At 34.5% G+C, this 20712-nt stretch overlaps 1 protein-coding gene across 1 annotated transcript; it reads right to left on the reverse strand.

Annotated features, from left to right (window-relative positions):
- Positions 1 to 7532: 7532 nt before the first annotated feature.
- Positions 7533 to 9139, reverse strand: LOC144998561 (putative indole-3-pyruvate monooxygenase YUCCA5). The gene is made up of 3 exons (XM_078958306.1): positions 8357 to 9139; positions 7876 to 8247; positions 7533 to 7780 (listed from the first exon to the last, which is right to left on the reverse strand). Exons 1-3 carry the CDS (start codon positions 9017 to 9019, stop codon positions 7556 to 7558), a joined length of 1260 nt encoding a protein of 419 aa, XP_078814432.1. The 5' UTR covers positions 9020 to 9139; the 3' UTR covers positions 7533 to 7555.
- Between the last annotated feature and the right edge of the window lie 11573 nt (positions 9140 to 20712).

Genomic DNA, 20712 nt, shown 5'->3' on the forward strand with positions numbered 1-20712 from the left:
TTATATATTTTGTAGTTCTCAGTTTTATTAACAGTTTTGTTCATGTATGAATAACATACACACACACGCATATATATATATATATATATATATATATATATATATATATATATATATATATATATATATATATATATATATATACACACATTTGTTTATCACATATATATTCATTTGTGAATATTACATATGTTCACATGTGGATATAATTCGTATATGTTATTCACATATGAAATACAAACTTGTTTAGGACTTCAAAACGACATTTTTTTTCCGAAAAAATACGTTATCATTTATGAATATTACCTGTATTCATTTGTGAATATTACATGTATTTGTATGTGAATAATTTTTATATGTTATTCACATATGAATTATATAGCTCCTCTATGTTTTAAAAGACATATATTGATTCTCGTGTAAAGACATATTCACTTGTGAATATTACGTAATATATATAGTTTATGCATTACATCGAACTGTTGGCGTGCAAATAAACTAACTTCTATAATTATGGTAAAAAATTAACAATTGAAGCCAATAATTACAACACAAATTAAATCCTATCAAAATCAATCAATAATCAGTATGTTTAAATCAAATTTTTTTGAAAAGATGTATATAAAAAAAAAAAAAAAAAAAAAAAAAAAAAAAACCGAACTTTTTCAAGACTCAAAAGCGATTTTTAAAAAATTCTTCAAATATATGGTTATGTTGATGCACTTTCGATTGCTATCTGCTATTTGATGTTGGTGAATGTTCGATTTATGAAGTTTTGATGACTAGCGATCGCTAAATGATGTGATATCGATAAATACAGATTATGTTTAACGATTTTGCTTGACATCAACGAAATTGGACAAGATTAAATCACGACTTACTCCTCATAGTAGAATAAATGTTTTTGATGATGAATCACAACATTTTGATGAAATAACGAAGATTTTTTATGAAGAATGGATTTTTTATGAAGTATTGATGATTTTTTTATGATAAACATATGACGTTGATGTTTTTTTTATGAAGAATAAATGAGGTTGATGAAGGACATATGATTTTGATGGAGAACATATGATGTTGATGAAGAAAAGATGAACGATCCAGATTAATAAATAACAGATGACGTTGACGAAGAACAGATAAACGATTCAGAAGAACAACGTAGCCTTAATGACTTAATATAAATGTGTTTTATATATATAAAAATGATTGGTTGAGAATGATTCCCCTATTCTTAGCATTTTCTTTTTTTATCGCAATTGAATTTACATTTCTCTCTCTCTCTCTCTCTCTCTCTCTCTCTCTCTATATATATATATATATATATATATATATATATATATATATATATATATATATATATATATATATATATATATATATATATATAGTAGACGAATTTTTTGCGCGTTGCGTGACGCTGATGAAAAATATATTGTTATAATATAGTTTTCAGACACCTTTTAGTTAATTCGATTCATCAATTTAGGTTGTTTTATTATTATTATTATTATATTTAATGTTTTCCTTTTAACTATGTTAAAAAATATATATTGAAAACTTTTTAAACATTATTTGATATTTTACTTTAGGTTTTAAATTTTACACTAAATTTTTAAGCTTATTTGATATATTAATGTAAGTTATTTATTTAACTATATATTGAAGTTAACAAATTAAGTATATCATATTGATAAGTCACAAATTCTTTCATTTACGATAATGTTTACAACTAAAAACATATTTAAGTTAATAGATTAAGTATATTGTATGAAAATATAAAAAGTTGGAAGTTTCAAATGAATGTGGTGAAAGGAAAAATGTTTCCTTTAAAATATAGTATGATATGATATGATGATTATAGTTTTAATTTTTAAGTTATTTTGATATATACAATTATTTGATAATTTTATAAACCATTTAAAATTGTGTAAAATATATATGAAACGTATGAGAATCCATATATAATGGGTAACAAAATATATGTACAAAATATGAACTACTACTTTTAGCAACATAAAAATACAAAAACATCTATTATAATATTTGTATTAAAAAAAGATATATATATATACAACGAATAATAAAAAATATGAAAAATAAACACTACAACTTTTAATAACATAAAAACACTAAAACATTTATTATAACATTTATATTAAATTTTCATATTTAAATCAAAAATCTCTTCAAATACATTAATGTTTTTAATGAGCAAAACTTTACAACATCATAAAAGAAAATAAAATAAAAAGTTATTAGTATTATTATTAATTAATAATCATAAGTTAAAAACTCTTGAGTTGTAACTAATATATATACATGGATTAGAAAACTCTTAAGTTGTATTGTGAGTTTCAAATGAATACAATACTTGGAAATGCGTATTTATTATTATTATTATTATTATTATTATTATTATTATTATTATTATTATTATTATATTCGTCTAAATAATTGGTTTTGATGCATCATTTTAATCCTTTCAATATATATTTAGTTATAAATTTAGAACATACATAAGTATATATATATATATATATATATATATATATATATATATATATATATATGTTAAACAAATCACATATAATATATATTTTCGTAAATGTCATATGTAATTCTTGTTGTAGTAATATGGATATATTACTTTTATATGAAGACCATATCAGGATAATTATCATAACTACGTATCAAATGTTAAAAATTATGTTATCTTTTAAATATTGTCTTCTAAATACGTTGTGTAGGATAACCCAACAAAAAAAATCACAGAAAATAAACATAATCAAAATAGAAAAACTACAATCAAATAAATAAAAACATTTAGTGTTGAATATATAAATAAAAATGTTACATAAATATACGTTTAACTAAAAAAAACTAATATTCGTCTACTTTTCTTAAACAAAAAAAAAACATATATCCGTTTTCTGCATCTCATTTCTTTATTGAACATCATTCAACCATAGAAACTTAATGACAATTCTTCACTAACCTGCAATCAAAATGTTTTTATTGAAAAAGAAGAATGAGAAGGATATTCAAAGCAAAACGTTGATGTTTGGAAATTCACATTCAAGATTGAGTAATACATACAAATCACATTCATATAAAGGTCAAATGAGAAATTGAGTATAAAGAAAAAAAAAATAGAAAAGCTTCATTTGTTTTGGTTGAAAGAAAAAATCATTTTACAATTATCATCGATGCGACATAACCCATTTCTTCAAATTATCATATTTGGATCGTGAATGCTTCAATTATATGAAAACTTTTGAATCATAATATCTTCAGCAAAATGACGACTTTTTGTAAGAAAAATGTACTAATACAACCATATATATATATATATATATATATATATATATATATATATATATATATATATATATATATATATATATATATATATATATATTGAAAGTGAAAGGGTGTGGGGGTTTGAAATTCATGAAGTGTTGAACTTATAGAGTGTATGATTTTCTTGGAATGAGATAATGTGTGATTAATTACTTTGAAGGTGAAAGGTTGTGGGGGTTTCAAATGCATGAGGTGTTGGCAAAATTTTATGGGGGTTTCAAATGCATGAGATTCAAGAAAAAAATGCTAAATATTGTATTGTAAATATGTTGTGTAGGATAACCCAACAAAAAAAATCATAGAAAATAAACATAATCAAAATAGAAAAACTACAATCAAATAAATAAAAACATTTGGTGGTTGAATATATAAATAAAAATGTTACATAAATATACGTTTAAATAAAAAGAAAAAACTAATATTCATCTACTTTTCTTAAAAAAAAAAAACGTATATCCGTTTTCTGAATCTTATTTCTTTATTGAACACCATTCAACCATAGAAAATTGATGACAATTCTTCAATAACCTGCAATCAAAATATTTTTATTGAAAAAGAAGAATGAGAAAGATATTCCAAGCAAAACATTGATGTTTGGAAAGTCACATTCAAGATTGAGTAATACATACAAATCACATTCATATAAAGGTCAAATGAGAAACTGAATATAAAGAAAAAATAGAAAAACTTCATTTGTTTTGGTTGAAAGAAAAAATAATATTACAATTACCATCGATGCGACATAACTCATTTCTTCAAATCAGCATATTTGGATCGTGAATACTTCAACTATATGAAAACTTTTGAATCATAATATCTTCAACCAAATGATGACTTTTGTAATAAAAATTTACTAATATAACCACACACACACACACACACACACACACATATATATATATATATATATATATATATATATATATATATATTGAAAGTGAAAGGGTGTGGCGGTTTGAAATGCATGAAGTATTGAACTTATAGAGTGTGTGATTTTCTTGGAATGAGATAATGTGTGATTAATTACTTTGAAGGTGAAAGGTTGTGGGGGTTTCAAATGCATGAGGTGTTGGCAAAATTTTATGGGGGTTTCAAATGTATGAGATTTAAGAAAAAAATGTTAAATATTGTATTGTAAATATGTTGTGTAGGATAACCCAACAAAAAAATCATAGAAAATAAACATAATCAAAATAGAAAAACTACAATCAAATAAATAAAAACATTTGGTGGTTGAATATATAAATAAAAATGTTACATAAATATACGTTTAAATAAAAAGAAAAAACTAATATTCTTCTACTTTTCTTAAACAAAAAAAACGTATATCCGTTTTCTGAATCTTATTTCTTTATTGAACACCATTCAACCATAGAAAATTGATGACAATTCTTCCCTAACCTGCAATCAAAATGATTTTAATGAAAAAGATATTATAAGCAAAACATTGATGGTTGGAAAGTCACATTCAAGATTGAGTAATACATACAAATCACATTCATATAAAGGTCAAATGAGAAACTGAATATAAAGAAAAAATAGAAAAACTTCATTTGTTTTGGTTGAAAGAAAAAACCATATTACAATTACTATCGATGCGACATAACTCATTTCTTTAAATCATCATATTTGGATCGTAAATGCTTCAACTATATGAAAACTTTTGAATCATAATATTAACAACTTTTTATAAGAAAAATATTATAATATAACTACATATATAATGAAAGTGAAAGGGTGTGAGGGTTTGAAATGCATGAAGTGTTGAACTTATAGAATGTGTGATTTTCTTGGAATGAGATTATATGTGATTAATTATTTTAAAGGTGAAAGGTTATGGAGGTTTCAAATGCATGAGATTCAAGAAAAAAGACTAGTTATATATATATATATATATATATATATATATATATATATATATATATATATATATATATATATATATATATATATATAGTAGGGGTGTGCACCAAACCGCACAAACCGCCCGCACCGCACCACACCGCACCGCATAACGCGGTTTAAAACAAATGCGGCGTGGTTTGCGGATTGTAATTTGGTCAAACCGCACTACGCGGTGCGGTTTGCGGTTTTTAATTACAACACCGCGGTTCAAACTGCACCGCACTATATATATATATATATATATATATATATATATATATATATATATATATATATATATATATATATATATATATATATATGTATATAAAACCAATTTAGTATAAAATAATTAAAGAACATAACTAATTTAGTCATTCATACGAAAAAATGGATCGAACAGGATGCAAATTTCAAACTTTTGTTTAAGTGAATTTGATGGGACTTCGCTTAATAAATTAGATATTTTTGCTAATTCTTTATATGTTTTTCTTTATTTTAATTATACGTTTGAACATGTACAATATATTGTTTAGAATATATATAGAGTATATGTTTGTTATTCATCTTCTAGTCTTAAGTAAAAACATATACAATATATTGTTTAGAATATATTGTTTACGATAACTTAATATTTATATACTCATACTTAAATTTGAAAAGTCGCCTACCAAACCTCACCAAAACCGCCAACACCGCACCAAACTGCACCGCACCGCATAACGCGGTTTGGAACCTTCGTGGTGCGGTTTGCGGTTTCCAATAATTTCAAACCGCACCAAACCGCACCGCGAACACCCCTAATATATATATATATATATTGATCCGCAAGTTGAGCATAAGTATTCACATCAATAAATGAAGCATGTTTTAGGAAATAGAATATCAGAAGGGCACATGTATTTTATAATAATGTATCCAAGACTAGTTGTATATCATCTATCCCATATGCCTTATATTTGAAATACAATTTATTTCACACATTTTAAATCCTACAAGAATCCAATGATCCAAACTTCCCCTTCCCCTTAAACATCGATATGTAATTTAAATTAGGAAAGTTGAATCTGACGTTAACTTTTTATTTAAAAACGTATTTTTTTCTGATAAGTCGCTATGTAAACTGAAAAAAATGAGACTACCGTTCCGAGTTTATTAAAAGAAAAGATAAAAAGAGGAGGAAAATAAAGAGAAAAAGAAAGAAAAAAAAAAAAACAAGGGAAAGATATAAAAAGATGTGAGATGAAGTTGTTTGATAAAAGAAACATCAAAGGTGGTGAACAACATAGTATTAATTTAATAAAAATATTTAAAATTTACTAGGTAATATGGGGTGTGTTTTAATTTTAGCCAACCCTAATTTATAGATGTTAAATAATTTTTTGTATTAGGGTGAATGCCAAACCGATAAAAAAAAAAAAAAAAAAAAAAAAATTTGTATTGGATTACTTTCTCTTGAAATCCGCATATTTATGGAGGAAAGATATCGAATGGGATTAATTATGAATACTCTTATTTTCTTTTCTATCTAACTTCCTTCCAAAAAAGGTTTTTTTTTTTTTTTTTTTTTTTTTTCCTTTCAACTTTCATTTAACTTTTCTCTTTAAAAGGACTTGGAAACATAACGTTTAAGCTTGAGAGCTTATAAGTAAAACATTTTTTTAAAGAGAAATTAAATATCTTTCTACTATAATTTTTAGATAATAAAAATTTAATAATTTTTGATTTCTCTATTTTAAACCTACTTTTGAGTTATTTTCAATAAATCACCATGCAAACCGAAAACTTGAGAATTGGATCGATCTGAGACCTTTTAGTTTCAATATGTAAGTCATGCGAATACATGGCAAGAAAACTCAAACGCACACGATTGGAGAAAATACAAACAAAAGAAAATACTTATCATTGTTTAGTGAAGTGATTCTTATACAATCTGTATACAAAATATACAAAAAAAAAAAAAAAAAAAAAGGAGAGCCTCATCTTCCTCAGCATGCAAAATGCCCGAACATTCTTCAAAAACTTATGTATGGGCTTTCTGGAAAGGTCTGGTCTTCTTTGTGCTCTATTTCTGCTTCTTTTTTATTTGTTTTCTTTTTTTTACATCCCAGTATATTCATATATATATATATATATATATATATATATATATATATATATATATATATATATATATATATATATATATATATATATATATATTCATATATATATATATATATATATATATATATATATATATATATATATATATATATATATAAAATAAAAAAATAAATATGAAAAAAGGAAAATGAAGTTTCTCAAATTAGAAAGTTGAGATGCATCTTCTATGTGTAGGAACCTTCTGTTTTTTCTGCTTTAATTCCGCTTTCCATTCTTTTCCAATATCTTTTGATATTTTCATTGCATCAGCAGAAGCACCAGCCAGCCCTCTCCTTGTAAACCCTGCAGCGTACAACCCTCCCTTTCCCTTCCAACCATTTGGAAATGGGGTTTTTGGGAATCCATTTTCCGCAAAGAATTCAGATTCCTGTTCATCAAGAAAGTCAAGTTTTAATTAGTCAAAACGAATGGATTCAATCAGTTACGAAAAAATGCGTAAAAAGCATGAACTATGATGCTTACATGAAGCCAAAATGGGACGTTGCTGAAATAACCAGTTGCTAAAACGACAGAATCGATATTGAGGATGTCGCCGTTGACTAACTCGACTGTCTTTCCGGTGAACTTTTTGATTCCCGGCACGACGGTGATGTCGCCTGAACGGATTTTCTCCAGTGCTCCTATGTCAAGAACTGGTGTCTTTCCATGGTGGTTTTTGAGTGTTAGTGGGCCTAAAGATGGTCGCTTTATGCCATAACTTTGAATGTTTCCAATTATGAACCATGCGAAGAGCAATAAAAGCTTGTCAACTATCCATAGAGGTAACCATTTCATCAGCATCATGGCTAAATCAAATGTGGATTTTCCGAACATCTCTCTTGGTAGAACATGAACCTGAAATCACGAAATGATGAATTAGTATCCTGTTAACTGAAATGTGGGTTGATTTTCTTGAAAAAATAATATCTGTTGCTTTGATGTTTCATGAAGGCGGGTAACTTACCGAGTTCCGAATCACCATTGATGGCTTCGCATTGTGATTGGATAGATCAAGAGAGACTTCCATGCCAGAATTCCCACACCCCACGACCAAAACTTTTTTTCCTTGGAATTTTTCGCCGGACTTGTAGTCTTTTGCATGGATGACTTCACCGGAGAACTCTTGTAGACCTTCGATTTCCGGAACTACGCCTTCTGCGTTTTCTCCGGTTGCCACAACAAGCATCTGGCAGATATACTCAGTCTCGGACCGGACTGATCCAGCTGTCGAGACGGTTTTGACCCGCCAGAGCTTGCAGGCCTCGTCATACTTAGCTGACTGAACACACTCGTTGAATTGTGGCCTGATGTCGAATTTTTTGGCATAATTCTCAAGGTAAGTGATGAACTGTTTCTTTGTTGGGTACTCAGGGTATTCTTCGGGGAAAGGTATTTTAGGAAGTTGACAGAATTTTTTAGGAAGGTGGAGTTTGAGGCGATCGTAGGTTCGTTTTTGCCAAAGGGATGCGATACAGTCGGATCTTTCAATCACTACAAACGGAATCCCTTGGTCCCGAAGACAGGCTGAAATCGCAAGGCCCGAAGGACCTGCCCCTACTATAACTGGCCCGTTGACCCACACACATCGACGGCCAAATAAGTTATTTTGCTCTGAAAAGCTAAACATTTTTGCAAATATGTATATGTATATATATGCCAAAAGTGTTTGGAGTCGCTTTCAATTTGAGGATTGATGTAGGATTTGGGTTTTGTAGGTTTTAATTCAAAAGTGAAAGGTTGTTGTTGATGTGAGTTTTGAATGAGATGATAGGAGATGAAGAGGTGTATATATATAAGGTTGGGGATGGGGTAGGGTGGGGTTGGGGTGGAGTGGGGTGGCATGTGATATGGGTGGTGGGGTAATTAATGCATCTTTGAAGGGTCACTCTAAAGTCTAAATATTATAAGCTAAACCATAATTTTAAATGATTTATCCATACAATAATGACAAATCGCAATGTACGCAATTATACATAGCTAAATAATTCCGCATAAATCTTTTGGGATTTATTTAAATTTACAATTTAAAAATTTCTATATGATTGTTTCTCAAGATTCTTTTTCTTTTTTTAGAACAACTACAAATAAAATAAAGGAGAAATTAAATATTCATATTCATCTAAATCAAAACAATTCTCAAAATCAAGATAAAAGATTAAAAAATATATATATATTAAATTTTATATGTTATTATTTTATATGAGTAAGAAGAAAAATAAACACAAATGATAAAAGTATATGCTCTAAAATAAATCATACAGAAATAAGATGAAACAAAATCAATACCAAAAAGCAAAATAAATATAACTTACTTTTAAGGTTGCATGGTATATTTTGGATGTCAATTTGGCTGTCAATGATGTGGTTAGAGGTCATGACCAACAGACCACCCTTTTTGGTATGGTGATGAAGTGGACAAGATTGATGTTCCTAAATGTGGTTTCAGATTTAAATAAGTGTTCAATGTGATAACTAAATTGATATATCTTTGAAAATAATAACAAAACTTTTTTTAGGGTTGTTCTCAAGAACTAAAATAATTAGAAAAAGATTTAAGAAAGTAAGATAAATAGTTTATTAATTTATCATAACTTTCTAAATTAATTAGAAACTTGTTGGAATTAATTTAGAATTAATTTGATTTAATTTTGAATTAAATGGACTTAATTAGAATTAATTTGGAATTAATTAAAGGTGCACATAATGAATGTTAAGTGTTCAATAGTTGAGGTTGAGCATATGGATGTTATTCGGATCAAAACCATACCGAACCCGAATAAACCGAAAACCGAATAAGATTATTTAGAGGAACCAAAAACCGGACCAATTAAACCAATACAGATCCGATCCAGTTTGGATATTAATCAGTCTCAGTTATTATCCGAATAAACCGAATAACATTTACAATAATCAAAGGAAATCAACTTATTTAAAAATTAAATGTGGATCAAATGATCCAACCATAGTTCTACAAATATTAAAATCTTCTTCTACGAGGAACAAAACATCTCGAACATATGTATGATCTATTACAATAGAGTAAATTTTACTTTTAAAAAAACTTTAATACCCATTGTTTAGGAGCTTGTATCTCAATGAATATATAACAAAAAAAAGTGCATGTAATATGTAAATAGTACTTTAAATTGTTAACTCCAAGCTGGAAAAAAAACCAACCAAATAACAAAGATGTTATGACAGTTCATAGTTGCCCTAAATTTCTAAAACATGTTGAACGTAAAACTTAGCTTCAATACCTCATATTTAAAGGATTGTATCAAATTAAATATATAACCAAAAAATGCATTTAAACTATGTAAACAGTAGTTTAAATTGTGAACTACAAGCTAACAAAAATCGTGCAAATTAGATAAATAACAAAGACGCTATGATAGTTCGAAGTTGCCCTAAAAATTAAGACTTTTCAATTTTCGGTTCGGTCCTTTAGGCCCGATTAATACGTTATTCAAGTAACCGGAACCGAATAACCCGAGAACCAAATAATCCTAAAATACATACCTAAGAACTGACCTGAATAGCTTATTCGGTTCAGTTCGGTTCAGGTTTCAGTTTCAATTCGGTTTTTAGTCCAAACGTTCATCCTTAGTTGAACAAGAGAAACATTCTAGAATCCCTAAAGGGGATTGACAGTCTTGGGAGGCCTAGATGGCTCCTAGAATTGTTTTAGTTATCAGATAAAGAAAAAAAATCAATTTAGATTAAATTTGATTATTTAATTAATTCAAATCAGCTTTATCTACAAGTTACCTCAGTTATAAATTAACCCTTAGAACCTTCATAATTTTTTCCTAATCTTTCATACACATATAGAATGTAATTTTCTCAAATGTTCTCTCATCTCTCCTCAATTTCCTAGGATTTTAGACTTTGGGGTGTGAGCCTTTAGAGGTATTCCTACTTTGGGTATTAGTCCTTCCAAGAGTTCAAGATCTTCAAAGTAACCACAAGTATATACGATTATACTTGAAAGGTTAGTAATTATATCCCTCTTGTTAGTTTATATTCAATGTTTTGAAAGTAAGTTGTTATAATAGGAAAACCTAGATCTAGGATGCATGTATACTTAAGATTATACTGAATGCTTCCATTACCTAATATTAGTGTATAGATGTATAGAAAACCCTTCAGTGTTATCAAAGACATTATGTTTTAGTTATGAGCATTACTTGAAAAAACTGAGAAAATAGAAGAAACATGTTAATCGTAAGGCGCGACTCACTTTCACAGATTTTCAAGTTTCGGTATTTTTTCTATAATTTCAAGTTTTGGTGTAACACCGTAAATTTCAAGACAAAATTTTCATTTAAAATAATTTTTTTTATTCTTAGAAACACTTGTTTAAAATCTCATTCATAGTCGATTTACAAAACATGACTCAATTTTCACTTGCATAGAAAACCAGGATCCTCCAAAATATGACTCTTTCTCTGGTGTGTACAATCAAGCCGGTGCCGTCCCGTGATACTGAAAGAAACCTGAAAAACATCACACAAAACACTGTAAGCACGAAGCTTAGTGAGTTCCCCAAAATACCACACATAACACATATTAGCCACTCGAGGCTATAACTCTATGGGTCCGTGCACCCAAACTCTGTGAACCCTCAGGTTCTAACTCTGGGAACCTTCCGGTTCCAACTCTATAAACATGCACAGCATAAATCACATAGAAATAATGCAGTACAACACATCACGTACATATAGCATACAAATACTCTGATCACATAACTCTGGTTACCTACTCAAGGTAAAGTATAGTGAGAAGACTCACCTGGCAAGCAGAAAGCAGATATCCCCACACTTGAATCTCGAACTTGTCACCGCCTAACACGTAAGGCAAATACTCTCATGAATATAACTCTCGAGACTAGAATAAATCCTCTCATAACACCCTCTTATGGGTAAAAGACTATTTTACCTTTCTCTTGGCCCAAAGGCCACATCGCTGACCAAACCCTAAAAGTCAACGGCCAACCCTTGGTCGAAATCAAAGTCCTCAGTCTAAGTCAACCCCTGACTAACCCTACTCGCCGAGTCAACCCTGTGACTCGTCGAGTTCCCATAATCAGAACTTCACTCAATCTGCGACCTAACTCGCCGAGTCACCCCGAGACTCGCCGAGTCCAACAACTCTGAGTCCACTCGCACACAACTCACCGAGTCATCCCTCGACTCACCGATTCTCGACTCAACCAGAGAATATTTGGGACTCTTCGACAAGACTCGCCGAGTCCAAATGGACTCGTCGAGTCCAAGGCTATCTTCAACCTACTCGTTGAGTTGTTCTTCCAACTCGTCGAGTTCCAGGCCATCTTCAAGCAACTCGTCGAGTCGACCCATGTGACTCGCCGAGTACCACCGTTCTGAATCCATTCAGAAGCACTCCAGGCCATGCAATTGATCCAACACATAGATCTAGCCTCCTACAACCCATCCATCACGTAAAGTGGCAAACTTTACGTGAATCCAAAGAGATCTAAGCCGTTTGCACATTGGGGCTAGGGTTTGGGACATGTAAGCTTCACTAAACACTCCAACACAGGGACTTTCATGCTCTCTGATTCTTCTCCCTTCCAGATCTGAGGTAGCAACCTCAGATCTAACCTCTAGACTTCCCATTTCATCCCTAGACAATTTCTCACAAACCCCAAGCAAATCCCCTTGCTCCAAGCCTTCAATCTTCCCAAAATTCCTTCAACCATTACTTCTCCAAGCTCCAATCCACTCAACAATGGTGCTTCTCCGTGATTTAGGGTTTTCTGGGGCTCAAGGGGTGATAAAAAGGCTGGGAGGAAAACATAGTGATCTTTATATAAGGCTCAACCCCGAGAATTAGGGTTTTCTCCACTCAGCGCCTACTCGCCGAGTCCATTACACTGACTCGCCGAGTCGGCCACTTAACACGCGACCAGGTCGCGACTCTACTCGCCGAGTCCGCACATGGACTCACCGAGTCACTCTTTCCTAATTTACTCTTTTAGCCCTTCAACTCTACTCTTGATATTTCGGGATGTTACAATTCTTCCCCACTTAAATTAGGCTTCGCCCTCGAAGCCTACAACAACTCAACTCTAGAAGTACTCCCACAACGTGCCACCTGGCCTTAATCGGACCAGATCTCACAAGGCATACCCATCGAAACTCGAACACACTTTTCCTTTCCTTACGGTGTCCTGACCACTGTCTCGAACCGGGCACCGGATGTACCCTCTGATAACCACACTCAACGATCCGAGAATTACCCATGAAACATCACTGACCCAAATCTCAACAATCACTCGACCCATAAGGGTTAGAAGCCATGAACCATCAGATCCCCGATCCGAATCCCATTCTATCCAATCCGTGACGATAGAAAGGCCCACTCTTCAATCCCAGAGCAACTCTCATGAGTCCTCTTCTTGCAATCAAGCACCCAAGCCGCACCAACCTTCGCACTCTCGGGTTAGGAGAACCCGCCGCACTGATGACATCTCTAACATTCCCAGGAGACACCACCACTACGCACACGGCCCTTGATCAGAATCAAGCTGGGAGTCCCAGACTCCATCCCTACATCCATCCTGAGACTCTTGGCTCTACACCCGCGGAATCCCTTCCGCATCCTCAGCAGACATCCCATCATGATGTCATTCCATACCACTGTCACAGACACAATGTTCGACCATCAGACTCCAAATCATCCATTCTCACTACAACTTCCACTTCCTCGAATCGACACTTTCCTCAGCAAATGAGGGTCCGACACTTCCTCCCATACAACACCACAAAGGGTGGCATACCAATGCACTAATGATGGCTGTTGAAATAGGATAACTCAACCAGGATAAATACGTGCCGCAACACCCTCCGAAATCTAATACACATGCCCGAAGCATGTCTTTGAGCGTCTGAATCGTTCACTCCCTCTGAGGTGTCCTCCGACATCATCAGGATAAGCTCTAGCTCATCACATATCCCTCTTCGAGATTGGGCACCAGGTCAGCTTTTGACTCCACAGCTGAGCCTCCAAAGGTCACCCAAATCATGATCCAAATATCCCACTAACTTCCTCCCCGTGACCACTATCCCGGCCCCGTGACACGCAAGTCACGAAATTCTCTTTTCCTTATGCAAGAAAGTACAATCCAACCGAGGATCGTCTCCACTCTGATCTTTGGTTTCTGCTGCGCATATCCCTTGCCATCTCACCACATTCCCCGACAGAGACAGGGACCCCAGTCTCGCCCCCGGTCCAACATCCAGGCTCCAAAAACTCAATACTAGGGCTACTCAAGCCCAAAACTCTTCCACATCATACACTGATCGGAGAACATTCCATCATCACACTCTCTTGCCATCTAGTGAGCACTACGGCTCCCCGCGGTATCACAGCACCCTCTGACTAGTGAGTACTACGGCTCCCCGCAGTATCACAACACCCTCTAACTAGTGAGTACTACGGCTCTCCGCAGTATCAGAACACCCTCTGACTAGTGAGTACTACGGCTCCCCGCAGTATCACAACACCCTCTGACTAGTGAGTACTACGGATCCCCGCAGTATCACAACACCCTCTGACTAGTGAGTACTACGGCTCCCCGCAGTATCACAACACCCTCTGACTCCACTAGTTCGTGCTCCACAGACTATCATAGGTGGCTACCCATACTCGTAGGCTCTCATTAGATCCATAGATACCTGATATACCACAAGTCGTCTCAACTCAAGATTCACGAATAACTTTGAAATAAAGATATCAATACCCGGATACCTCGGAACACCCCCACCGAACATCACAAGATCCTGCCACAACCACAGATCTCCTGCTCCAAGCACCATATAGATGCAATAATACATTCCCTATGAACCCCATAACTAGATCTTCATTTTTCCCAAGTTGCAGCTTCGGTGTATTCAATTTCTCAATTGCAATACGAAGAAACGCTAACGCTACGAAATACGCTGATAATTCTCCGAAACCCTTTTTCCCGCCGCTCAAAATCCAAACAAGGATACGCATACCGACCCGGGAGTTGGCTGCCCAATCATTCTTTATCTACTTGCCCCAACACTGACCAATGCCAAATTCCTGACTAATAAACACCTGTCGTGGAGACATTCATCCTTCTCAAACAAGTACTTCCCGTATTAACTCACTCTGACCCCTTTCCTCGATCACCGACATCTCTGGTCTCATGATTTCTTACCTCATATCTCTATACTCCACTTATAACTACTCTTGACAAATCTCTGCTTTCTCACATACGACACCCGGTTCTCCCCCACTTAGGGATCGAACCATCACCAAATAGCATGCAACTAACCCATAACTATATTCTCCAGCAAAATCGCACCTGCCCCTGGAAAGTGCTACACAACACCCGATAATCCCCCTTTAAGGAAATGAATCGACCTCATATACTCTGAACCTCTGATGAACTCCTCAAGAACTTCTAGTCACGTCTGCCTCTAGTCGTTCCAAATCTCGTACCAATTTAGTACCAAACAACTCAACTCCTCGATAACATCCCTGGCTCATAGACTGAACCATAAAATAATCGTACCCCTCACCTCAACTCATTAACCAACGCTCCAACACCAGGATCATCCCAAGAACAGGAACCCACTCCCAAATTCAACACCCCATGGATAGAAAACTCTCGGCACCGCTGAACTCGACTGAACTCCCCGCTGATACCACTACCGTGCACCCGACTAAACTCAATTAGGTATAGCGTGGCCCTCGACTATCTTAGTCCCAACTGACTATCTGCTCATGATAGATCAATGCCTCGCGGCACACATGCTACCTGATACTCTGGTGGGAAATCATCATCAATGACGACCTGCAGGGTTTACCCCTAAACCCAAAACTAAAACATCATGCTCCTCATTTTTTTTTACACGTACATAATCAGTACCTCCCCGATCATAGGAGGTGACATCTCCTTTATCGACTGATTGCCCAACTCAGATCGAAATTCTCCCTTCTCACTGACTCCTTACTAAAATACTCTGAGGGGCTCTCGATCTCCCTCTCAAGGGACGCCTCTTCGAACTTACTCGTGACCGAATAACCGGAGAACCACAAACATCATTCACTACGAACCGTGGTACTCATTCCATGACATCTCTTCTCAATATGCCTCGGTGTATGGTACCCTAACCATAACATCACTCCTCGATCCGCTCCGATGTATGGTACTCAACCATAACATCACTCCTCAATCTGCCCTGATGTATGGTACCCGAACCATAACATCACTCCTCGATCCGCTCCGATGTATGTTACTCAAACCATAACATCACTCCTCAATCTGCTCCATAGAACCTTCAGAATACTCCCTGTATCAAGTATGGGTCCTCTGCTTTCAGTAGTACGGGCCCATACTACCTGCCACATCTACCCATACTTTCCACACGGACCATCCCAGAGCTTCTAAATAGCTGCTCGACCTGCTCTTTCACCAATCCCATCGCGCGTGCTCGCTCCCCAACAAAATTCTCTATTCTACAAGCGTACTCGTCTGGATAGGGTTACTCCCTAGGCTCTTCCGTTGTCCTCCCACTTCTTTGCTATCAGCTGCTGAAGAGCTCCTAATGATGCCATCCATCTACCTCCTGAATATCGTCATATTCACGTGGTAGCTGACTCCCATCATCAAGAGTTCCACAAAGAACAAAGCAAGCAGCATTCGAGCATCAAAGAATACATAGGACTCCCTCTCTGTGATAACTCCACCTTCTCGGCTCATCCTCGAAAGTACCACCGAACTCTGTAACTCTACCCCTCATGGGTTCTAACTGGATACTCTCACTCATCACATACTCAAAAGCATAACACCTATAACAACGAGTCCTAGGCTAAGGCATCACAAATCAGGCCACTCTAGTCCTAACATATGAAATACCTAGCCTGTCTCTAGCATGCAATAATATTTCATAAAGTGCATCATGCATATCTCATAACACAAAAATAAGGGTATTTTGGGAAATCACCGTTCGGGCTCTGGCTGATTGTACACACTGCTCCTTCTTGATTTCTCTTTGAACTTTTATTCATTTTTAGAAAATTATTTCCTTAAAACTTTTCTTACTTCCTCAGTTTGAGTCCAGATTTACCCGAAGGCGCATCCGAATCCCTCAAACCAAGGCTCTGATACCAACTTGTAACACCGTAAAGTTCAAGACAAATTTTTCATTTAAAATAATCATTTTATTCTTAGAAACACTTGTTTAAAATCTCATTCATAGTCGATTTACAAAACATGACTCCATTTTCACTTGCATAGAAAACCAGGATCCTCCAAAATATGACTCTTTCTCTGGTGTGTACAATCAAGCCGGTGCCGTCCCGTGATACTGAAAGAAACCTGAAAAACATCACACAAAACACTGTAAGCACGAAGCTTAGTGAGTTCCCCAAAATACCACACATAACACATATTAGCCACTCGAGGCTATAACTCTATGGGTCCGTGCACCCAAACTCTGTGAACCCTCAGGTTCTAACTCTGGGAACCTTCCGGTTCCAACTCTATAAACATGCACAGCATAAATCACATAGAAATAATGCAGTACAACACATCACGTACATATAGCATACAAATACTCTGATCACATAACTCTGGTTACCTACTCAAGGTAAAGTATAGTGAGAAGACTCACCTGGCAAGCAGAAAGTAGATATCCCCACACTTGAATCTCGAACTTGTCACCGCCTAACACGTAAGGCAAATACTCTCATGAATATAACTCTCGAGACTAGAATAAATCCTCTCATAACACCCTCTTATGGGTAAAAGACTATTTTACCTTTCTCTTGGCCCAAAGGCCACATCGCTGACCAAACCCTAAAAGTCAACGGCCAACCCTTGGTCGAAATCAAAGTCCTCAGTCTAAGTCAACCCCTGACTGACCCTACTCGCCGAGTCAACCCTGTGACTCGTCGAGTTCCCATAATCAGAACTTCACTCAATCTGCGACCTAACTCGCCGAGTCACCCCGAGACTCGCCGAGTCCAACAACTCTGAGTCCACTCGCACACAACTCACCGAGTCATCCCTCGACTCACCGATTCTCGACTCAACCAGAGAATATTTGGGACTCTTCGACAAGACTCGCCGAGTCCAAATGGACTCGTCGAGTCCAAGGCTATCTTCAACCTACTCGTTGAGTTGTTCTTCCAACTCGTCGAGTTCCAGGCCATCTTCAAGCAACTCATCGAGTCGACCCATGTGACTCGCCGAGTACCACCGTTCTGAATCCATTCAGAAGCACTCCAAGCCATGCAATTGATCCAACACATAGATCTAGCCTCCTACAACCCATCCATCACGTAAAGTGGCAAACTTTATGTGAATCCAAAGAGATCTAAGCCGTTTGCACATTGGGGCTAGGGTTTGGGACATGTAAGCTTCACTAAACACTCCAACACAGGGACTTTCATGCTCTCTGATTCTTCTCCCTTCCAGATCTGAGGTAGCAACCTCAGATCTAACCTCTAGACTTCCCATTTCATCCATAGACAATTTCTCACAAACCCCAAAATGAAGAAACAACATAACAACAGGTCAATAACGAGATATTACCTCTAAGTGATGCCCCAACTGCAATGAAATTCGAATCCAAGCAAATCCCCTTGCTCCAAGCCTTCAATCTTCCCAAAATTCCTTCAACCATTACTTCTCCAAGCTCCAATCCACTTAACAATGGTGCTTCTCCGTGATTTAGGGTTTTCTGGGGCTCAAGGGGTGATAAAGAGGCTGGGAGGAAAACATAGTGATCTTTATATAAGGCTCAACCCAGAGAATTAGGGTTTTCTCCACTCAGCGCCTACTCGCCGAGTCCATTACACTGACTCGCCGAGTCGGCCACTTAACACGCGACCAGGTCGCGACTCTACTCGCCGAGTCCGCACATGGACTCGCCGAGTCACTCTTTCCCAATTTACTCTTTTAGCCCTTCAACTCTACTCTTGATATTTCGGGATGTTACATTTGGGGTTTATCTTTAGTTTTAAATATTGTTTTAATTTGTTAAAATTGGATAACTAAACTAAAAAGATAAATATGCCTAAGTGATTTGAAATTATAGACAATGATTTAAAATTAAGTAATTAAAAGTTAATTAAATATAATTTGTTTAAACATATAATTTTAAATTGTTGAAAATTCACCTTACATTTAATTATAAAAGATTATAAAAGAATATATATGTAATATGATTACTATATGTAAAAGAATTATACAACATGTGTCCTCACATGTTTAATTAAAGATAGTTATCAAATCAAGAGTATGCATCATTCATAATGCCATGTTATAAAAAGATGTATAAGGAAATGACTTATAAAATGACCGGTGAATGAGTTTCCTTTCCGCTCATCGCTTCTTTGTATGGTTGATTGTTGTTAGCCGAAATGGTTTGATAGGACAATGTCACCTTGAAAGTATAATGTATAAAGTACTAAATAAAATTATCGTCTTAGTTATTTTAGGAAAATACGAATAGTTGCTAATTGATGAATAACACACATTATTCCTTATTGTCTATTTATGGAGTGTGTACAGTTCATCGGCACATAAATATGAGACATAAGAAAAATATGATGTGGCACTCGTGGTTGGGGTTTGTTGGCGGAGCGTGTGTGGTTAACTGACACATAAAGTAGAGAATTATTACATAATCATGTGGTCATGCGTTTTTGCATGGTTGATTAACCGTCTTATCTGTAAGACCTCGTTATCCTAGGCACAAAAAGAGGATGTGCAATTTCGAGATTAACTTTCTATTGAATAGTTTCGATGAATCTTAAAAGATCTAGGAATTTCATAGTGATTGAAATTGGCAAAGTGTATTTCCTACTTAAATAACTTCATGGTGTGTTGACGATGTCCCTCTACACATCACAAAGCCAAATATAGATCCAGACTTAGTAAATAATAAATTAGAGTTGAAAGGACATTATTTAAAGGATCAATAAAACAAACAAGAATGGAATTAAAATTGAATGATGTCTACAAGATAATCCACCAAATCCGTAATAAAACCTCTCGAAAGGATTAGTTGGAAGGATGATCAAATTTGTATTTTGGAAAAGTTTTCATATATGAATAGAAAGATCATGTGTTCGTTAGAGCTCTTCCTAAGGTTTCTCTAACCACTACATTCCAAAACTGTTAATAACAATCATCAAATAAACATATTGAAGTAAATGGAATTTCATTTTGTTAGGAGTTGACTATGGTTTTCAACTAAGCTAAGCATTTACATAGAATCAACTCACTCTGATTTTGATATGAACAACTTAGAAATG

Source organism: Lactuca saligna, chromosome 5 (assembly GCF_052625555.1).
Source record: "Lactuca saligna cultivar CGN05327 chromosome 5, ASM5262555v1, whole genome shotgun sequence".
Lineage (NCBI taxonomy): Eukaryota > Viridiplantae > Streptophyta > Magnoliopsida > Asterales > Asteraceae > Lactuca > Lactuca saligna.

Excerpts from the sequence above, each read along its gene's own strand:
- LOC144998561 (XM_078958306.1), bottom strand. The coding sequence starts at position 9,019 with ATGTTTAGCTTTTCAGAGCAAAATAACTTATTTGGCCGTCGATGTGTG. Across the intron at positions 8,248-8,356 it reads CAATGGTGATTCGGAACTCG|GTTCATGTTCTACCAAGAGA; the intron begins GTAAGTTACCCG and ends TCGTGATTTCAG. Across the intron at positions 7,781-7,875 it reads ACGTCCCATTTTGGCTTCAT|GAATCTGAATTCTTTGCGGA; the intron begins GTAAGCATCATA and ends CTTGATGAACAG.